The following is a 23180-nucleotide window of genomic DNA, read 5'->3' on the forward strand; positions in this document are numbered from 1 at the left end:
CCCCACCTTTCACAATGCTATGCCCTGGGATAACATAGTTTGGGTTAGTTCTTATTACAACCTTTTGGTCACTAAAGCAAAGTTCAGGGTACTGGAGTATGCTTGCCCAACACTCATTCATAAGTTACAGAAACAGCTTTTCTTCTCTCCTCAGCACGATGACCTACGGCTCCTCACCTCCAATACCAGACAACAGCTGCTGAAGGAGGCCAATATAGATCTGCACTGGGTTGGTTTCACCACTTTTTGAGGAAGACGAAGATGACGAGGAAGATATAAAGTTGCCAGACAAGAGGTTTCGGACATAACGGCCAATTGCCGGAGCATGGTCTTGCATGTCAGCTAAGTTCTGAGAGGCTGGCACCACGCCTGCACTATGAGCAAGACACATTCGCAGGTACAGGACTATCTAAACAGAGAAGAGAGCAATACGGGGTTAAAGGTAGTTTGCAGGGAAACAGGAGTCAGAGCAGACAGGGAAGGAAGGTGCTATGTTTAACTCACTCAAGAAAATAAAATTCCTAACTTAACTCAAATTTAACAAAAATAAGAGTCTGGTTACATTCCAGGACATGCCGTATAATACACTAAAAAATGTAATGCGTGCTGGAACCACTTTTGGCAATACAGACACTCTGCAGACACAATGTTACATTTACAACAGCAGTTCTAAATCCTCCTAGATTAAGTCAGAGGTTTTCAAACTGTGGGGTGGGCCCCCATGGGGACATGGGAGGACTATTCGGGGAGGGCAGGCTTTGGTAGCTCCGTCTGTCAGCTCCCCCCGGAGGGACGCAACCAAAAATTGTAACTCAAAGAGGGGGCTCAGCTCAAAAAAGTTTGCAAACTGCTGGATTGTCATAGAGGCCAAATACAAAGGTGCTGCTAAACTGGTGTAACTTGCAGCTTTCCTCAGACAGTTCAGCATGTATGTTACCCAATTTAGCGTCCCTCAGCCCACATTCTGTTAGTAACACATCACCTCTGAATTTGGTTCTTCAAGTCTAAGGCTCATCGTTGACATTGGGGCCAACCTATTTGCTACCAAGCTATACGAACAGTATCTTGGGGGGTACAAGATCTTCCGTCTCATTTTCCCACTGTTGGGGGGAGAACGCCAGTGCCTTCTTTTGCGAGGTTAGGATGCCAGGTGTGTTCAAAGAGGCACTGTTGATACAACCTCTTCAGAAAACCATCCCATGACATTGTCACACCAACTACTAAGCTGCCTCAAGTCTCCCTTTTTAGGGGAGATTATTGAGGAGGTTTGGCAAAACCAGGTGAAGTCCGCAGAATTTCCTAAAGAACTAAACCCAGATTTCCGGAGTCCCAGTCAGTGCCTGAAATCCTCTCACCACTGTTCTTTCAGTGTCCCTTAAATTAAATAATGACATGTAAGAAAGTATCACTATTGCAGTGAGACTGACAATTACCTCTCCAAATGTAGCAGGATTGAAAGGAAGGACCGCAGTTCCAGTCATATATTTAGCAGGAGTTTTCATTCGGTGAGAGGCCTAAACAACACACACACACATTTAGCAAGGGTACATGCTGTACTAAATATACTTAGAAATAATCTCTTCAGCTGCAACTAATTGTACCACTACCTTCCATTCAGCAAATGAAATTATAAACACCACACTCTGCATTTGCATAATGCATTTAACCAGAAGATCTCAAGAATGTTTTCGAATCATTAATAAAGCCTCACTAGAGCGGGTCAAAACATGGACTCTCCCTTCCACAGGAAAACTCAGCCATTTTGGAAAAATATTATGGAAAAAAATATCAAGTACATTTCAGTTCAAAACCAAATTCCAAAAAAGCTCCCAAGTTCTAAGACTCCCAGGTCAGCTGGGGCACCCTGCTGCTTGCCAGGCAGGCTGACAAAGAGCCAGGAAGCTTGGGAGCCAGCGAGGTGGGTGAGCTGGCAGGAAACCAGCCTGGTTTCCCATGGAAATTCATCAGAATCAACACATTCCCACAGATTGTTTCCATTCCGACAAACCAGCATCTTCCAACAGTAAAATGTCCCATCCAACAGTTTCCAACCTGCTCCACTTTCAACACTCCAGTAAGGTAGGTAGATATTAGTTTAGTTTATCAACACGTACCATGGTTCTAGGCTTGGATTCAACAATTATGGAGTCAATTATCTCCTCATATTCTATGCTGAATTGGGGCTTTAGTGATGCACAGACAGCTTAAACAAGTGTCCAAAGTCAAATCAGTGGAAGACTTTGGATCAGAGCCCACTACTCCAGACTTTCAAAACACTAGATCTTACTCCTCCTTTAAATTCAGTTCCCTAGATTTTGAAGACAAGAGTTAAACTAATTTATGTAGGGAAGTCATTTTGCACACTGACCCTGGCTGTAAAGTGCTCCTTATAGGGACCAGCTCCAACACACATTTATTATTCACCACTTGCATGTGAAAACAAACACCTAAAGGTGCCCCAGAAAAGGGGGAAAAAACTGGTTTTGTATCCTTTGATGCCTCTGTATAAAAAAAGGACTTGAATAATGGTAGAGGTGTTTGTTTTTCACACTAGAAATTCAGGTCATGTCTAAGATGAAGGACTCCACGATCCTGAGTAAACTAGTAACATCACAAGAGCCAAGAGAACGAAAAAGTGAACTGAAAGGGAAAGGGATTTTTAGTCACATTAAAAAAAAACCCCAGAATTTTAAACAAACACCTATTTAACTGAAAAGACTCATATTTTGGATAAAGGCAGCTTTTGCTAGAGATTCAACAGCATCTCCCCTCAGCTAAATTACATTTGTTGATGATGCAAAGTTGGGAGGCATCATCAATACAGAGGTGGATCAGAATATTATACAAGACGACCTTGAAGACGGGAGAAACAGAAATGGGACGAAATTCAATAGTACAAAGTGCTTAGTATCTAATAAGAATTTCTGTTATAAGCTGGTGAGTCGCCATCTGGAAAAGACAGGGGAGAAGAGTGACTTGGGTGTAACTTGTCAATCACAGGATGACTACGAGCTACCAATGTGATGGAGTTGTGAAAAAGGGAAACACGATTCTAGAATGAATCAGAAGAGGCATTTCTAGTGGAGATAGGGAAGCATTAATGCCATTGTACAAGGCATTGGTAAGACCATTTGGAATAGGGGGTATAGTTCTGGTAAGCCATATTCAAAAACGATTAATTGAAACTGGGACAGGTGCAGAGAAGAGCTACCAACATGATCAAGGAAGTGGAGGCCTATCTTAGGAGAGACTGAAAAAGCCTGGCTTGTTCAGTTAGCAAACAGAGGGCTGAGAGGGGATCTGATTGCTCTCTAAAAATACATCAGAGGTAAGCATGAGGGAGAATGAAGAGCTATTTAAGCTAAAGGACAATGCCGACAAGAACAAATATGTATAAACCAGCCATGAATTTATCTTATGGTCCTAAATCTCATGTTTCAGGGCTTCAGCCAGTCATCTGCAGGGGTCAGGAAGGAAAGTTCTCCCAATGTATTCTGGGTTTATTTTGATCTCCCACCTCCGAAGCATCAGAGCTTGCCATGGCTGGAGATGGGACACTGGACAGGATGGGCCAGGGCCCTGAAATGGCACCGGACATTCTTTCTCTCAGCTATTTGGCTAGCTGGTTCTTGCTCACATACTCTGGGTCTCATTGCCATATGTGGGGTCAGGAGGGAATTTCCCCCAGGTCAGACTACCAGTGACCTTGCAGCTTTTCACCTTCTCCTGCAGGACCTAGCACAGAGTGCGGGTCACTTGCAGGGATTATCTGGATCTCTCTCAATCATTTCCCTGCCATTGTAGGGACCTTGGGCACTAGCGCACCCTGGTCCCTCCCATTCTCTGCCTGTGGCACATAAAATAGGTTAGTTTCCTGTGAGCTGTCATACTTTAGTCTAATTCCATTTGTTGGGTTCAGTGTGCTGTTGGCCTGCAGTGACTTGGTGGTTCCTTCTGCCTTTAAACTCTATGACTATGATACTGAAGTTTAGCTGTCCCAACAAACACCCCCGAGACTGCCTGTAAAGTCAGTTAAGACCCAACTTGATATTCCTAAGGAGGAAAAAACATGCAGAAAAAAACCCCTTTTAAAACTAAAGTCATTTCAGACCTTCTTTATACTTCATCAGAAAAGCAAAGAAGGGCCCTAGCCCAACATTATTTAAATCCTTTGCAAGTCACCTTTAAATGCATATGGAGGGAACAAATTGCTAGAGCAACATATCACATCAGGCCCCGGGGGCATCTCACACGGTTCATTTTTCCACTGAGTTACTATGAAGATGATTAATTAAGCCTTTGAGCAGCCTCCTTCGTTTGTTCCATTTTCTCCCTCCATATGTTGTAACACTTTGACATTATATACAGTATATTCCTCCTTTTCTCTGAGCCAGCCAATAAGTGATCTTTATTCCTTTAAGGATTGTTTGTGTGAAGTAACTGCTTGCGTAAGGTGCTGGATGACCAGCCCTGGAGACTGAACTCTTCTCCCCACACAATAGATTCAGCAGCAGTGCAAACTTTCCCCCATTATTTTGCCAATGAATTTCCCCACTGCCATCAAGGGAGGGTACATCAAAGAATCAGTTTCCATAGCCCTATTTAACACTCAGTTTTTTTGCCAAGGTTGCCAGTAATGGTGACTATTAGGGCCAACTGAAACCGAGGTTCCTGTGATCTCAAATCTGCTCTTTATTCGGACTTCAGCTAACAACACTTCCTCGGGGGTGAAAAAACCTGCAATCATTACAAGCCCTAGTATAAATCCTGCCACAGTAATCTTCCAAGCTGCAATGCTGTACCTTGTCTTGAATGTAATGGACCATTTCTGGGAAGGAAGGCATCTGTTTACCAGCACTTTCCTTTTCATTTTTACCAGGAAATGTTCTCAGTACACGCTGTGCTTCTCCATGCACCTCCTCCCGTCTTTCAAGAGGAAAAATGAGAAAGGAAAGTCATTTGCACATAAGCACAAGTGAATATCATTTAACAAACAATGAGAATTAATTTCTTGGGGAGATGAGGGAGAGGGAAGGCTTTGAAGGAAAGACGCTTTTTAAAGCATTGCAGAGAACAAGCTGCAGGTTACAGAAAACAGCCTTTTGATTCTGAAAGACAAGGAGATTGGATGATAAGAGATCTTTTTGGCTTATATACCACAGCATTCCTGAGGCATCACTAACCCAATGCAGTGCAAGACATGCTAGCTGCAACTGATTTATTTAGCTTTTTTTAATTCTGTGATGGCTTGGTAAATCAAAGCTTGCACACGTCAAGTTTTTACACCGTCAGACCATCCTCACACTAGGTTAAAGCGTTGCTTTTTCCCATTCTTCACCCCACTTTTTTTTTTTTGGTTTAAACTGAAAGACAAAAGTACCCTGTGAGAGAATTTGATTTCTCTTCTTCCTCTGCAGTTTGCCAAGATAAGGCAGAGCTACAGGTCTCTGCACATTGGCCATTATTGCTACAACACAGTGGCCAATTTCCAAACAACTGCACTAAATTTTTTTTAAATTTTAACCAAGATGCAAAGTTAACACCTCCTGAAACTTACGGATCTCCTGCAGCTAGAAGCAGTAAGTATCTGGAAGGGATGTGATCTGTAGGGAACACTGTGCTTGCAAATTTCACGGCCACCTGACGTACTTGGACTTCAGGCTTAAAAAAAAAAAAAAAAAAGAATGTATCATTAGCCCATCACAACAGAAAGCTTTTTAAACAAAGGCAATTGCATGAAGAAAAACCTTAAGATGAACCGAAATAGTGTCAACATTAAAAGCTCACTTCAGTAAGAGAAGAAAATCAATGTTTTGCCCCTAAAAGTTACTGATTCAGGCAAACTAGATGTCTATGCCTGTACAATGCCATTACCTGCCACACTGGGCCCTGATCTTGATTGGGCCCTCTTGGTTCTACTATAAACACAAATAATAATTTGCATTCCAAACAATGGATTTCCATGTTGCATGCATGCAAACAGATATCTAAACCATCTTCACTTCAGATCTGATCCAATTAAGCCAAAAGTAATTATGGATGTGTAACGAAACATGGATGTGCATTTGGAAACACATCTAGTCAGAACATCCACCACAAATGTAATTAGCAACATCCTTTTTCACAGACAACATTTTGTGACCATTCCTATGGAAAACAGCAGCTGTGCTAGGGATTAAATCATTTTCTTCAAGGTCAGAAGAGGTCACATTAACGTAACAGAAGGAAGTACACACCATTCTGCGTTACGTCTGCCCTAGTCCATAGCTTCTCAACCTGTGGTGCATGTACCCCTGGGGGTACGTGAGACTCAGGCAGGAGATACACAGCAAAAAACCCAGTGAAGGGAGGTGGGTGGCAGTTGTCAGCTTCTAGGGGAGACGGGCAGTGGCTGCCGGCTTCCTGCCCAGTCCCACCTTTTAGTTGGGATGCCAGGCGGCAGCCGCCAGCTTCTTGGGACACCGCCTGGTCCCAGCTCCCAGGTGGGAGCCCGGCAGCAGCCTCCTGCGTCCTGCGAGCTAGGCTCACCACTGGGTGGCTGCCACCCATACCCCGGCACTGAGCCGAGAGACAGCCTCCTGTGCCCTGGCTTGAAGATGAGCAGCAGCTGCCTGCCGTCTGCCCACATCCCCGGGTCCCAGCCTGCACAGAAGCCTCCTCCGCCCCAGCTCAGATTGGGTGACAGTCGCCCACCTCCCAGGCTGGCAGCCAGATGGCAGCAGCCTACAACTTGCCCAGGTGGCAGCTCTCCTCCCTGGCTCAAAGCCTGGTGCCCAGAAAGCCAGGTGGAGAGCCCAGCGGTTTGCCCAGTCCTGGAGCCGGGCTCTTGTTTAATTTCACTGCTCTAGCTGAGTAATTATGACAGACCCAGATTTTACCAATATAAAAATCTTAAGAGGGGCCCACACAGTGTGATTTGCCCCAGGCCCACACCCCCCAGGGATGGCCATGGGGAGCGCTGCTATCCACTCTGGTGGGCCGCTAGTGCCTGCTCAGACCTCACAAGTTCCCGCCTGTGTGAGGAGAACAGCACATGACCCCGCCATAGTGATGGGCTGGCATTGACCTTTGCTCCTATATGGAGGAAGGGGAGGAGGAAGGAGGGGAGAAACAGCAGGGGGTTTTGTGATCTGTCACAGCCACACACAGCACTGCAGAACTCAGAACCCTCCTGCTTTAGGAGAAACACAGTCATCCAGCGGTAAAGGGGGAAAAGATTGTATTTCTCAGAGTGGAAAATCGAGTGTTGGGTACTTATTAACATTTTCAGAAGTTAGGGGGTACTTGCTACTTAAAACACTGCACAGGAACAAGCACAGACCTGTGAAGGTCCCAATCCTAAACTGGTACTTGAAGTCAAAAGAACATAACACGGAAGTAGCTACTTAAATTAACACTGTCCAGGCTGTTATACTTTCAATTGACCAGCCTTAACAGTATTCCTATCTGGTACAATACTGTGTACTCTACTCTAGGACAATTCAAGACCACCTCTCTAAACTGATTCTTGGTGCAGCAAGAAACAGAAAAAACACCACCAGTTTTTTGCAGTATGCACAGCGTGGATAGTTAAATGCGTAATTTTACACACACACACACACACACACACACACACACACACACACACACACACACACACACACACACACACACACACACACACACACACACACACACCTCTCTCTCTCCCTTTCCCTCTCCCAATGTGTAATCACACACACATACACACTTTTAGGAATTATGGGCCACAATCTCAAACCCTTAATCATCTAAGCAGTTAACAGACAAGAATTTGCAAGATTAGCCCATAATAAACAGAACTGTAAATAGGATCACAGTTAGCCAGAGCTGGAAAGAAGAACTAATAGCTTGGTGAGTCCCAGCCTCCCTAGAAGGTCTGGACAGAATCTCCAGATGCAGGATAGATTCCTTCTTAAAACAATGCTGTCTTGAATCCAAGATAGCTAGAATTGCATGGGCAAACTGTCATGCATTTGTACACCTAGTTTTGCACAGGTAACTGTATATATCCCAGGAAATGCATGCACTAATATCTGTACAACTGCAGTACCTCCATATGCATAATAGCTGTGTGCAAGTAATTCTAAAAAAAAAATTTAGGGAAATTTAAGGAAATTTGGGGAAATTTAGGGGAGGGGTGGAGAGGAAGAAAAAAGGTGCACTGAGATTGTTATTCCAGTTACGAGACCATTTCCACTGTTTCACTTCATTACACGGAAAACCTCCACATAGATCTCACCGTACAATGAAAATGAAAGAATACTTCTAACGAAACAAAGTGGAGACAATTTGGGAGAGTAGGGCTGAGTGAATAATTGATTTTTTTGGAGAGTTTCAAACCAAAACAGAATTTTTTTTGGTTTTGCCTTGACGAAATTAAAAACCAAAAATATATTTGGGTCAAACTAAATGTTTCAAGTGTCAACTTGAAATGTCAACAAAACATTTCAATACTTCTGAAAACAAACAAAAACGTTTTTTCTGGCCAAAACTATTCCCCAAATTCACATATGGTTTCAGAGCCCTGGAAAATGCATTTTTGGTGAAATTTCAATTAGCTGAAAACTACTTCCTTAGCGCTACAGGAGATACCACGTGGATAGACATTCTTTAAAAAGTGACATTTGTCTCTAATAAAATACCTTAATTAAGTATGAAGCCACAAGAGCCTCCATAAGCGTACGTTGTGCTCCTTCCAAACTACTATATGCTCCAACCATCATAGACAAGGCCTCTTGAATAGCAAGTCTGGTGTCGGGCTCTTCCTGTAATATGAAAACGAAAGGATTCGTTATCCTCTGACGCGTCCCCCCCCAAAACAGAGCATCTCCCATTAAATAACAACCTTCTCCCAAACCCATGTTATTACCTACCTTGCACAAAGCCTCAAAAAACTGTTGCACAAGAGCTATATCCTTGGTAAACAGCTGAGGCATTCGGCTGAAACAGAATAATTTAAGTAGATGTTTTTAAAAGAATTTGAGAGCAAAGCCAGATCTATACTCTGCAATACACTTCACTCTTCTCTTTAAAGTTCACCTCACCTCCAAGCACAATCTAATCAGCATAAAAAAGATGTTCTAAATTATCCACCTCCACCACTGGGCATTTATTTCAATTAACAACCTCTCAGCATGGCTCAGAAATCAAGACATTCTTTGAGACTGTCAATTTGATAGCCAGCTTGGAGGGCCCGCTTTTGAACACAGCTCATTGAGCTTCATGCGTGCTTACCTTTGCTAAAATGCATAAACTAACAAATCGGCAGCAATCTAGAGAAGGGAACCATTTTTAAATCCTCTCTGCATATTTTCATGAACAACCATTAGTCATTCCTAGCATAACGACTAGCCACCACCTACTTCATTTTACAGATCTAGAGTTGTCACAAGACAGTGCTTCTCCACACACTGTGCTCTGTTGCAAATGACCCTGTGGCATGAAGCTAACTCGCGGGCCTGCTGACAGATTTACAAATTGCTTTGGAAAAAAAATATCTGACATACCATTACTTAAAATGCACTTTAGTTACCTGGAGAGTTTTCCAACCGCTGAATAGGCCATTGACAGTAGTTTGGGGTCCTTGAATTATAAAACAATAAAAAGCCAAGTCAGCAGAGAGAGCCATGAGAGAGGAGACACGCGTACACACCTATCCCTTACACATATTACTTTACATCCTGTCTCCTAACCTCTTAAACAGTGTTCCAGGAACACAGAGTCCCAGGAAATAATCAAATCGTAGAGCAAAGCACCTTGTAAATGAAGAACAGACGCATCATGTTCTTCCGATAGAAACAGTAAATTACGAGTGGTGACAAAAATGCTGCCTTTATCTTCCAAGAAGGAAAAAGCTGCTGGAATTTGGTAGGTACGTGAAATGGCGAGCAAGTGACAGACACCTTCCACTGACCCCAACCAACTTCCATTGACCCCAGCCAGCCGCTTCAAACAGAGGCTGTCACCCATCTGCACAACAGTTCCTGGGTCCCTAGGATAACAATTAACCATCCAGCCATTTCTTAAATGCACATCCACCACACCTTTTGTAAGGAAATTAAAGGCCCAATCCTACTCAGAACCAGTAGACCTTATCTGACAGCCCTAGAGGAGTCATCGGGACAATCTGTCCTAGGAAGAGGTCTGCAAGATCAGGCACTAGTAACATGCATTAGAAAAATCACAAGTTTGCTTTATGAAATGAAATTGGGAAAAGCCGCATCCTATTTTGGGTCAGAGTACGATACCATTAGTCGTGGCTGACAGTACCCTACCCTGCCAAAGAGCCCACTGACTTCAGTGGGACTTCACATAGAAGAAGGTTTTACTAAAGGCTGGTCCAGATGAACAGCTAGAGGCTCATCACACCCTTTCTATTTCTTCCTTGCTTTATTTAAGTAACTTGCATCTAAAGCTATTTTCTTGTGTTTTCCAAATGCCCTCATTGCACAGCAACATTAACATTCCTACATCTCCTCACCTACACCTCTCATTGCTCTCTGTCCTACTCCCATTATTTTCCTGTTCTCACCACCGGCCACCCCTCCAATCTGGGAGGCTTTTGGCATTTAAATTGGGTAGCTAACAAAAACAACCCTGAATCAAGGTTATTAAACATGTCTGGTTCAACTTCGCTTGTTAAAAAAAAAAAAAAAATTTGTAAAAAGGCAGCCAAGTGGCCTACCCAATGCAACCAATCACCAGCCCGCTGACCACACTCTGCTCTGCAACTCTATTCTTCACACCCTGACAGTGCAGAATCTTAGTTTTTCCTTTGCAAGCTCAACCCAGAGAAGAATGAGATGTTGCAGATGCACAATGGGGAAGCATCCAGAGGATGTGATGAAAGTGGATACACCCCTGCAATGTGGTTTACAATCTAAAGGTGTGTTTGGCCCGTTGGCTGCTCCTGGGAGATAAGCTACAATTGTGGTTAAGTGCATTCTTCGGCCTTTGTTTGGGTAGAAGGTTGTAAAACTTTTCCCCTCCGATGCAGATTCCACGCACACTAAGCAATGCCTTGGTCACCGAATTAAGCTATTGCAGTGCACTCTTCTTCAGACTATCCTTGAAGGTCACCACATAGAATTTTCAGCAGGCAGCGAACGACATCAAGGTCTTGCTTACAGTTATGCATGTGCTTAAGTACCTCCCTGGATCTGGGTGCAAGAGATTAAAATCCCAGTTCTGCAAATACTTATATATATGCTGAACTTCAAGTACATGAGTAGTCCCTCTGAAGTCACTGAAATCAACCTGACTACTCACATGCTTAACTTCAAGCATGTGCATAAGTGTTTGCAAGACTGAGAGCTAAATGGCTTGCCAAAAGGAAGCAGGGAATTTAGTCCAGACCACTTGAGTTGCAGTGCAGGACTTTAACCACGAGATCACTTTTTCTCTGACACATCTGCTTATGAAAATATTCCCTTATGCATTCTTTTAAAATAAACATAACACAAAAGTAATGGGACATAAGAAACAGACCAGTTCAAGTCAGACCAGTCATTTTTTCTTTTTTATAAATCTAAGCAAATAAATCCTTGCAGTGTTGTTGTAGCCATGTTGGTCCCAGGATACTAGAGAGACAAGTGGGTGAGGTAATCATCTTCTGTTGGACCAACTGCCATTGGTCTATTTCACCAACAAAACTTTGTTCAATAAAAAGGTATTACCCACCTTGTCTCTCTAGATAAATAAATGTGACTCTGCAACAAAGAATCTTTCAACTCACCTCTTTGTATTCATTAATCAGTTTTGTAAGTCCGTTTAAAAGCATTGGGCCTAGTGGCTTTATTTTACTTTCTGGGCAACTGGAATTTAAAAGAAAAAAGTGTTAAAATATATTCTTTGCACCTCCTACAGTCCCTGCTGACAAAAACCAGTTGTTTCCATAACTGCCATCATCATCTTCTTTCTGTTCTGCTAGTATTACAGCTCAACATACAAAAAGATATAAAATATTTTTATAAATCCCATTTGCAATAGAATTAAATATTCTTTGCCTTCAGCACAACTGCATATTTACCACACAAGGTTGACTCTGTGCAAATTGCTTGGAATAGTTTTGCATCTATTACCATAAACCATCTAAGTTGCTTACCTTATACAAATATGATGTACAAACTGCAGGGACAGAGTTCTCAGTTTCGTGTTTGTATTCGCACCAAAAAGCCCATCGTACACCACCTGTGGGGAAGCAAGAGACGACTGAAAACAGTGGCTGGTTTAATTTTCAATTATTATTTGCACTCCCTTCTTTTCCTAGCCTCCCATGCAGTAGTTAAGTTTCGACTTTTTCCCAGGCACTGGAGGAACTGTATGATAATAGTAGATGTGTTATGAATAGTGAAGTTGTTACCTGAATATTAGCTGGGAATGTTTCTGCAGCTTGTCTGGAACGCAGAAGATGAGGAACAATCTTTAATTTAACTCGGGTGCTGACTGGATCTCGTTTCAGTTCTGGCTTCAGAACAGCTCCCTGTGAAAAACAAAGTGTAAAACATTTCTTTGGATGTGGCTACTACTAACTCGGTTGCTAGCTATTGTTAATAATTCATGACAGTGTGTATTTTTTCAAAAAAATATTTACTCAACAGGGACTGTTCAGCAAAAACAGATCAAAGGAAGTGACAAATTAAAAATGTATGCTCTGTCCAACAAATAAATCAAGGCAAATAAAATAATATTGTAATGAATAAAGCAGGAACACAGTTCTGGAAGCAAGTCTTACCTCTTTAGTTTTTAGTGGTATATCCCCGAGGTACACTTTGTACATTTTGTTGACGATAGTAGGATTATTCCAGTCAATTAAGCTAAAGAATTTTTAAAGCAACATGTTAAAATTATGTCTTAATTATTTGAAAATCTATTTTATAGCATTGTGTGATGTTTTAGGGAAAAAATCTAATGAAATTAACTTCAAGTACAGCCTAATTTTATCTTCATCCCACTTCCTCCCAAAAATATTTTGCGGTCATCAGGTAAAGAACTAAAAAGAAAATACAAGCAAGTCCTCACATCCAGTACTCCACAGATGGATTCGCTTCCCAAATAAGCAGTTGCTCCCTTCTCCACTAAAATAGAGGATGTGAATTTACTGCTGTTGAAAAAGTGACCTTCAGCCCGCATGAATGCTCTGAAGAACAAAAATCTCTGCTTATCCACAAAACTGGTCCAAGCAAAGGCATCAAGGACCACAAGCTTCCTAGCACTGTACTTTGACTCTGACCTGGCTGAGACACTCTTACAGGGGAGAAGATACTTCTAGCTCCAAGCCCATTCATTCTTGGCCTATCAGATGAGACGGTCAACCAGGATGGCAATCACTACAACAGTGGTTTTAGCGATAGGGACCCTTGTAAACTCAGAAATGGATTTAGTCCAAACCTGTTTAACACAGGCCACCAAACAGCCAGCTGACCAGAATAACTTTGTCACTATAGACCTGAGCTGGGCTTGAATCACTGGCCTGGGACCTGTCACCCCCATGTCCTATGTTGTCCTTTGTACAGTCTATAACCAAATGAGCAAATAAAATAATTGGGGACAGGGAGAGTCAAGGGAGAAGACACATACATTTTTGACTGTAATGATGGATTCCTAAACATGGGGTTAGTTTATATGCTACATATATGGGACATCTAGCAGCTGCATACATAACATATGTGTTCAAACAGAAGTGGTTTATGCAGAGACAGTTCTTAGGGCGCACAATACCACCACAAGGGGAGCGAACAACCAGGTTCTAAAGAATGGAGTAATTTCCTCAACCAGATTATTCCAATGAATTAAAATAATCTCTCTGCCCATGATGGAGGTACATAGGTAATGCCATGTGGTGAAGGCTGCATGTCACTTATTTATGCTATGCTTGGCTTAAACCGGTACTATTAGCCTCATGCTATCACGAGTACAGAATTCACCCACACATTTAAAAGACTGGCCAATCCAACTCCAGTAATAATGAAGTCAGTTTGTGTATGCTCCAACCACAATGCTGCTTGAAAACCAGGCTGCCTCCTGTGCGATCCTGTGTAAGTAACCTCTGCTTAGCCAGTGACTCAGCAAATAGCAGCAACCACATCTGCAGGCCTAATGCGGAATCACAGATTTTCCTCCAGGAGGGGCATTATTTCCAGACAACATTAGCTAGGGAGGAGACAGTCATCCTGCAAGATGACAGGGTTAACAGAAACATTGCTGCTGTTGTTGTCTAAGATGACAGGGCAGGGCAATGCTGAAGTGATTGGAAATGGATATTTATCCTGCTGATTAGAGTGGTGTGGCTTTCGTATGTGATAAACCACTCTGGGTACCACAAGCCACAGCATTCCAAACAGTGCCACTAAAAGTATTAAATGAATAAACTAAGATGACAGCTGCACAACTACTATGGGAGCAGACTGATGTCCCCCCTCAGTGGGTAACCTTTCAGGGTCACTACAACAATTGCAATTATTATTATTAGAAATACCAGTGCCAAATTTTAAACATAAGCCATTACCTTTGCTTGCTTTTCAGTTCAAGGTCTGCTGCAGTTGCTACACTGTGTCGTGTGTCACTGGAGGCTATTACCAGGTGTATGACAGCTTCCAGCTCTGGTACCTGCTCAGCTTCAATGAACTTTACTATTCCCAGTTTACACTGCTCAGCAACGTAGACGAGAAAGTAAAAATTACTGACCAGAAGATGAGTTATATTAACATAAAGGTTTAGCAGATTGAAATCTGGGGCCTTTTGTAAACCTAAGGAGAAAAACTCAAACTATTTCCATCTCCTCAACATGCACTCATCTAAGAAGCTAAGCTTTCTAGGTGGCAAAGAGTTCTTTTGCAGGGGAGGTTTTAACAGAACTGAGAGAAGAGTTCAGAAATGCTATTACATCTAAGAGAAAGACACAGACAAGGACAGAGCTCAGCTGTGTATTTACCAGCAAGTTCTGAAAACGTGTTTTGAAGTTAGAAGGAAAAAGTGTTGGCGGATCAACAGTGGCAGCCTTAGACCTGTCTCATTAGAATTGTTTGTAAGAGCTTTAATGCATGAAGTGCAGGTTTCAAAATAATGTGCATAGACTACAGGAGATCTAATCAGGCATTGTATGCTTTACATACAAGCTGGGCAAGCCATTTTTCGGAATGAATTCTATATTTACTTCCACACCATGCATTACTTGCATGTTGCAGTCATTGTACCAACCAAGTCATTTTACAGAAGCTCCCATTTCATACACCTGGATAGGCCAAGTGATTTGCATTACCTGTTCCAGCTGTTCAGGTGTCCATGGGCTATCTCCAATTACCCGTTTGGCTGCGTAAAAGCTCATCCCTGGAGGAGGCTGAGGGATCCCCGAACTTCCAGCACTACTAGATGAAGAAGATCCCTGTGCTGATGGCACATTCTGGCGACTCTGGGATTCATTCAATACATATCTAGATGGAAAAAAGGAACACCCGAGTGGACTTCTTAAACTATCCTATCAACTGATGTTGATTCCTCATGACAAGCACTGAAATGATCACAATAAATATCACTCCTCCCTCCCCCTCAAATATGTTTTTCTTGACCGTATACATAAGTAAGACTATTCAAACACACAGCAGAGCCTTGCCCAATTGCATTTGTGACAGGGAGACCCACTGCAAGTGGGCAACAGTGCTTCACAAAAGGTAGGCTGTTTATTGATCGAGTAGTTCAGTCAATACTTCACAGCGTCACAGTCAGCCTGCAATAGGAAACTCTGCAAAAGTAACAAAAGCCCAGTAACTCATGGCTTCCTGATCACTCTCTGCTATTAAACCTTTGCTGAGAGCGGAGGGGGGTGACAGGGGTTTTTGGTGAGCATTATCAGGTTAGCGAATTAAGAATTTGAGAGATTCTGCTGTGCTAGAAATCAATACCTATTAAATACTGTATTTGATAAACTCTTATACAAGTATTAACTGGAGCCCTTATGACCTCCTCCCATGGGAAAAAATCTCAAAGAGAAGGCTGGAATGTATGAAAACAGAGAAGGTAGGACAAGCAGCAGCAAAAAAAGCAGGCCTCTTTCTGCTCAGGGGCAACCCCTGGATGTGAGGGGAGGGGAGAGCCGTGGCTAAGAAAACAAACATCCCTTGGAACTAGGCCCCCTCTGCAGTGTCCATTGTGGAGACAGGCAACAGAGTCCAAATTCTCAGGCTCTCAGAGGCGGAGGGCTCAGGTGCTAGTCTTCATAGGATAGGTCTACGCTGAAGCTGGAGGTTTTGTTTCCAGCATGGGTAGGTGTACGTACACTAGCTCGGGTAAACGTACTTGCACTAGCTCTGATGGAGCTCATACGTTAACAACAGCAGTGTAGCTGGCCACCAAGCAGAATCACACCCAAGACCTGAGGTACTTACTCGGGCGGCTAGCTCATCCCGCCGCCTGTGCCGCCCTGGCTGCGCTGCTATTTTTATCACCCTGGCTCTATCAGAGTTAGCGCACGTATGTCTACCTGCACTGGAAATTACACCTCCAGTTCCAGTGTTGACACATCCCTAGGAAGTGACCAGCCAAGCCTTTCTGTGAGGACTCACACACACTCCTAGGGACCAGGGGAAACATCACTCACCCTGTGTGCTTGGGAGCCAGCTAACCCCATCAGAAAACATGAGAACTGTGGCACAGATTTGCTATTGCTCTGAACAACCATAATCTGCTACATGTTCAGCATACAGGCCACAGAGGCAGAAAATTATATCAGCAGTGCCGATGAATGTTCATCCCAACTCTTCAGAATGATCTCTGACACACAGAGCTTAAGCAACTGTTTGATTTGGGTTTTTAAACCCTTCTTTAAATCTTCCTGTAAGCTGGAGTCTCCAGGAAACATTTAGCACTAAAATTTAAGGAGGCAAAACGATCAAGCACCTATGCAAAAGGCGAGTAGAGTTCAGACCTGAGTCACTTATTCCAAGGATCACTTCCAGCAGAAGTTCTGATCAGAACATTGTAAAGGAAACAGCTTAGGCTAAAAAAATATCACCTACAGTACAGGAATATAGATCCTTGTACTGCCACTGATCAACAGCCATAGCCCTAGATTGGGATATTCCTTCTCCCCCCAGGCTGTGCCACTAAACAAACAGAACATAATAAGGGTCAATTTAGACAGCACTCATTGCTGGTAGATTTATCACCATCACTGCTTCAATACATATGACCAAATCCAACCTGTGAAGCATAACCAAGAGTAAGTTCCACCGAGCAATTTTATGCCAAGAGAGGTAAATCAAAGTTACAGCCGTCTGTGCATAGTTATCACACAGAGGCCAAGATTTTCAAAGATGGCCAGTGATACTGGGTGCCCAAATTGATACTGGGTACCTTCTCAGCACTTTCTAAAAACCAGGCGTCTTTTAGATGTCTCAAGTTGGGCACACAAAAATCACTGGTCACTTTTGAAAATCTTGACCAGAGCTCTTTGGTGCTTTTGAAAATCCCACCCAAAGTGCATCAAGAGCGCTAGTCTTACTGTAACACGATAGGACGTGTCCTCCTAACTCACTTAGGTGCTTTAGAAAAATCCCACCTTTCACGTGCAGTCAAGGGACAGTCAAGGGGGGGAAAGAGTCCTGTTTTTGAAATAAATTTCCAACATCCTTCCAAGTGAATGTTCCCAAACAATATAAATGAATGGCGAACACACAGTAAAATGGGAAGTGGCTTTTGAAAAGTATTGATTAAATATGCATATGCCAGAAGAGCGATATCAGTAAGACCAAAGTACAGAGTAAATATTTAGTGGGCACAAACTAGCTCTTGGAGCTGATGCACACACCGGCACAAGCTGTTAATCAAGATCACGACATCCCTCATGAGAAGAAAGTCACAACATAAATCTCGTCACTACAGAGCTGATCCCGTGAGATCTGAGCCTTTATCACCCATTGCTATTTAATGCAGTTGAGAGCACTCAGAAGCTTGGAGGATCGGGCCCTAACAGACCAAGCATAGAAATGGAAGGGTGCGGGGGAGAGATAAAGAAGCAGTATGATTTTTATTTTATTGAAAAGCATGATCATTTGAAAGCCACAGTTTACCTCTCCAAGGGCTTGATCCTGCTCCCAATGGAAGTCAATGACAGATTTGTAAAACCTAGATTCAATAAAGCACTTAAACCCTCTGCTGAACAGGAATGGGATTACTCACAAACTTAAAACAAGGGGTCTGTACCTTCCTGAATCGGAGCCTCATCAACTTTACTTGGAACAGGGGGTTAAGGAGCACACTTTAAAAAAAAAAAAAAAAAAGTCTCCTTTGTGTACACTTCGGAACATCCATCATACATTAGATACTCCAAACATTACAGGGTTTTCATGCAGCTCACCCTGACTTACCCATAAGGCATAAGGAGCACATCCAACATAAAGTCCAAGAGCAGCTGTACAGTCTTTGGTTTTTCAGCAAGATTAAATGGAGAAGCTGCTTTCGATGGTTCCGCAGGATATTTCATGTGAAAAAGGGTTGGTATTAGAAGATGCATTAGGCTGAAAAACAATTACATTTACTGCAACTATTTACAAAAACACTGTTTGATTCTTAGCATTAAACAGACAAACTTTACAGCAGAGATGTAGGCAAGCTCCTCACATTTCAAAAGTCTTTCACTTAAACAAAAAAACCCCCAACAAATTCCTATTCTGGCAGCTTTCATTTGATGCCCTATATCCCTAACAATGGGAGGCAGGAAGCAAATTGGGGTTTGTGAAAAGAATTAATTATCTATGTCCCCATTTTTAAGAACATTATTACTTTTTACTTATGTGAATTCATTTAAATAAACACACACGAAATCTAGCTTCAGAAACTGCAACCGAAGAGACGCGTTGAGAACCCCACTTCTTGTTCAAAATGTGGGCTCTGATCTTTCCAGGGCAGAGCATCTTCAAAGTCCCACTGAAATTAACTGGAGTAGACGAAGATTAGAACCTCATGGGATCAGAGCCAGAATTATGAAGCATACATACAACCTTTCTGTTCGCTATACCTGTACAGCCAGATTTCCAAAAGGACTCGGCACCCACCAGCTCCCACTTATACCCCTATGTTGAAATCCTGGCCCTGCAGTAGTTGACTGGAGTTTTGCCATTGACTTCAACAGGGCCAAGATTTTACCCCAGGGCCTGATTCTCATTTACAATTAGACCACTTTACACCACTGTGGTAGCATAAAAAGCACCTTCAAAGCAAGTGAAGATGTAATTTATATTCATTTTAGGCCCCTTTACACCGCCAGAGTGGTGTAAATGATTGGCCAGATTTTCAGAAGTGCTTGGCACACAGCAGCATCTCCTATATCTGGCCCGTAATAGTCAGCATCTTACTTACTATGATAATTTCCAAATGTGACATGAGTTTCGAGGCCTCAATTTTTGGGTGCCCAACTTGAGACACATTAAAAGGGCCCAGTTCTCAAAGGACAGGAGCTCAGCACTCTCTGAAAATCAGGCTTGTTTAAGGGGATGCATCCTCCATGCTAATGGTCAGGAAGAAAAGTTAGATTTCTGAATATATTATCGAACATGCATGTCTTTCTAGGTAATCAAATGATCACCAAGAAAAAGTGAATTTCATTTACTCTAATGATATAAGCTTCTTTCATTGCAAGCGTAGATAAACATACCTGTCTTGCTGTGGTTGTGGTTTCCCTTCCATTGCAGTGAGGAGAGTAGGTGCCAACTCACATTGTTTTTCCACAGGCAAACGAGGGTAACCCATCTTAACATAAATTATAGTAAAATTCTGCAACGGTAAAAAAAAAAAAAAAAAAATACATGTAGCATCAATGCAAAAGAAAAAAATATTTTTTTAACCAACTCCATATGGTTCATTTATGAAATTGTGGTGTATAACAACTGAGGTTCTGAAAGAACAAGCAATTATTTCCAGGGCTAATGATGATTAACCGACAGGTTTCCACTGGCAGGTCTGGCACCTATTCAGCTCTTCTTATTCACTGCTGACTTCAATGGGAGGTTTCCTGAGTAAGGCACTATGATGGCCCTGAGAGGGTAAATTAGGCCCAATTAACTCTTAGGGGCATCGAGAAGCCAGGGAGCAGGGATTAATCAATCAGACACGAGGCTCATCTGGACAGGAACAAGAGGGCCCTGTATAAAGCCAGATAGCTGGCAACAGAAGGGGGTGGCATGGAAGTAGGCTGCAGTCACTACCTGGGAGGAGGTAGGTGTGTTTGGGATTATAGAGGGAGTCCAGGGTCACTCACTGAGAGGAGGGAGATTGGAGGCTGGCAAATCCAGAGAGGAAGGTCGGAGAAGGCTCAGGGGAAGAGCAGCAAGGAATAGGAGTGCAGACCCTGGCTGCTGATTCGAGGGCCTGGGTCCCCCACCTGCCACTGGGGACATGGCACAGACCAGGCAGGACAATGGACTGCCTGGGACGATTTGTTCCGGAAAAGACTATATTACACAACCCTGGAAGGGGGAACCACGTAGTGACCCAACCGGAGGGCAGAGTCACAAAGAGACAGCTGCAGTTCCTGGAGCTCTAGATAAAGATTTGTTGATCCAAGTATTTTTTTATGCCAAAATGTAGCTGAAAATTAAGTCCAGGGATCTGATAAGTATTTTAAGACTTGTTATGCGTATCAACCATTATCTAGCCATTTGAGGGCATACGTTACTCCAGCTGGATTGAGTTAAGCGTGGACCATCTAACTTATTATCTTCTGAAATGGGTAAAGTTCAAGGTAAATTTGCATGCATACATGAACTTGACTGGTTTATCGGATTCATAATTTTTTTAAAAGATCAAACCATTGTGTGAAGTTAGCAAAAGACCATTCTAAGGTGACCTCTGTGGCATCCTATTGCAAATTTTCAATAATGAACTAGAACCAGTGATTCACAATGGAAAGGATAAAGCACTGTGAAACAGACCAACACAATGCTGAGATGAGCTGTGCTGTTTCTTTGTAGAGAGGGTATTTATTAAAACTTCATGAAACTGACTACACTGTAGTGAGAAACAACATATATCACTTAAGCATAGGAGTATAATCAGATTTTTGCCATAGCCAAGAATGATGGCACATAGAACTGCTTTTCAAGTTTACCTTCACAAAAGATGTTTTCCTCAGTATTCTACGGAACATGAACATCTTGTAACTCTTTGGCCTCTTCCAAGGGAAAGCTCATGTGCAATTTCTCCCATTGTTAGTTCTTGCTTTTGAACAAATCAGTTGCTTCCAGCTCTCCAGCGGAAGTTCATTCTACTTAATGACAGTTTAACAGTCTAAACATTTCCATCTCTGCTCCCATGGTGATATTTTCCATTAAGAAAATGCATGGGTAGCAACAGAGCGATGGGAGGGAAGAAAGATCTTTTGCATGAAATCAGTATGGGCATCTATAATATACATACTACAGTTCAACTAAGAATCGTCTTCACTACTTTCACAAGGTGATTAGCTGTTTTTGGTCTTTAAAAAGATGCCAAATGAATGAATCTGATAAAATTTCCCTTCTGAAAAATAGGGATATTATTCACTTTCTCCTGCTTTATGTCTCATCTAATAAGCCCCTGATCCTGAAAACACTTAAGCATACTACTCATGTGTGTAAAGCCAAGCACATGCTTATATATGTGCAGAATCTTCAGGGCAGGGACTCTTTCAGTAGGTGCTGATTCAGCCCTTAGCACGACGGGGCCTGTAGGCACAACTAATACAAATAATAAATCTGTCAATTTCAGGCACTCATGAAAGTTGGAGAATAAATTGAGTAGCCTCAAAAAGCTGTCAGTAATTTAGTGGTTTCACAGAACTATGAATTTCACCCATGCTGGTGGCGTGTAGTTTATTTTAAGTCCCTTTAAAACATCTCTCTCATCACAATAATCAGTTTTGTGAAGTTTTAATAAATACCATGTCTATAAAGAATAATATGAAGGGAACTGACAGAGTTAAACACCAGAAGGAGCCCCTAAAGAACAGAAAGCTCACCTTTGTACAAATAATCAGCTAGTGTTCTTGGAAAAATGGTACTTACAGTGACAAAGGAAACTGCAGCAGGATCTTGGTATTGGACTAGTAAAGTCTCTACTGGAAGTTGGATTTTTGGACGACTTTTGATGCGTTTATTCAGGTGAACCAAAAGCTCCATGACCTGGAAGGGAAGAAAAAACTATTAACCTCAGGTTTGGGTTCAGTATGTTCCCCACATACAATATGGTCCATTAAACATAGAAGAGGCCGAATAGGTCTGAATGACTTAGTTTCCAAATCTTGAGAAGATGGCTGTTGTCATTTTTTGTATTCTCTGATGGTCTGTGTGAAATAAGTTGGTGATCTCAAGCCATTTTGTAGCGGATTTACATCCACATCACAAAACCATCCACCCCACACCTCACTGCTGTACCCTGTGGATAGAGGATGACCCTAGTACCGAAAATCGAGCATTTGTGCCATGTGCTAAATCAGTGTGAGAAAAGAAAAAGGGTTCACATTAAACGAGACAACAATTAAATCAAACCAGAACATCTGTATGCCACTTCTTCCCCGGCAAAGTGCCTCATCTGTTCCAGCATGGTCAAACACTCCAGACTGCACACAGGCAACTCTGCTCCTGAAGCACCTGGACATGACCTACCCAATACACATTATCCACTTTCCTCGTGTCTAGTTGAGACTGGGGTTTGGATGACAATTAGCTAGCTGATTATCAGCATGGATAACACACAGGCAGTTTTGGCAGGCTAGGGAAAAATGACTGGAGGAAATAGAAGAGTTGACCGTTATCATCTCAGGTGGGGGAGTCTGCACATCTTCCATTACCCAAGTTAGCAACTTGGACAAAGTGAGTAATATTTTTTGGTTTACAATTTGTTAAGCCCACACATACACAGAGATGTGTCTGTTTAATTTGTCGTTTTAAAATGTTTCTTCCTTAAATTATGTAAGATTTTTAACTTTGAAACAATTGCAACTTTTGGCCTTTTCCTGAGCATAATCATATTCAGATGAATCCAGTTAACAAATTCCAACTTGAAAGAAGAAAACACATCACATACCCAGACACGAAGGAACTTCACCAACTAGCTGGATGCTTTCTCTCACAACACTAAGTGCATCTGAAATGTGTGGTGTATACTTGAAACTACACACCCTGTTGTGT

At 42.4% G+C, this 23180-nt stretch overlaps 1 protein-coding gene across 3 annotated transcripts in view; it reads right to left on the reverse strand.

Annotated features, from left to right (window-relative positions):
* Positions 1-23180, reverse strand: part of ECPAS (Ecm29 proteasome adaptor and scaffold) — a 72270-nt gene that overhangs the window by 38005 nt on the left and 11085 nt on the right. For all 3 annotated transcript variants that reach the window (XM_067553218.1, XM_067553217.1, XM_067553216.1), the window contains exons 3-18: positions 22056-22172; positions 19670-19788; positions 18384-18533; positions 15281-15452; positions 14528-14667; positions 12755-12836; positions 12383-12502; positions 12125-12210; positions 11756-11834; positions 9554-9603; positions 8895-8961; positions 8664-8786; positions 5558-5661; positions 4803-4926; positions 1434-1514; positions 178-409 (exon numbers count right to left, since the gene is read on the reverse strand). In XM_067553218.1, coding sequence (XP_067409319.1) covers positions 178-409; positions 1434-1514; positions 4803-4926; positions 5558-5661; positions 8664-8786; positions 8895-8961; positions 9554-9603; positions 11756-11834; positions 12125-12210; positions 12383-12502; positions 12755-12836; positions 14528-14667; positions 15281-15452; positions 18384-18533; positions 19670-19788; positions 22056-22172 — 1846 coding nt within the window. The remainder of the gene's footprint in view (positions 1-177; positions 410-1433; positions 1515-4802; positions 4927-5557; positions 5662-8663; positions 8787-8894; positions 8962-9553; positions 9604-11755; positions 11835-12124; positions 12211-12382; positions 12503-12754; positions 12837-14527; positions 14668-15280; positions 15453-18383; positions 18534-19669; positions 19789-22055; positions 22173-23180) is intronic.

Source organism: Emydura macquarii, unplaced genomic scaffold, assembly GCF_026122565.2.
Source record: "Emydura macquarii macquarii isolate MOO-44397 ecotype Brisbane River unplaced genomic scaffold, CSIRO-AGI_Emac_v2 contig_1451, whole genome shotgun sequence".
NCBI classification, from domain to species: Eukaryota; Metazoa; Chordata; order Testudines; family Chelidae; genus Emydura; species Emydura macquarii.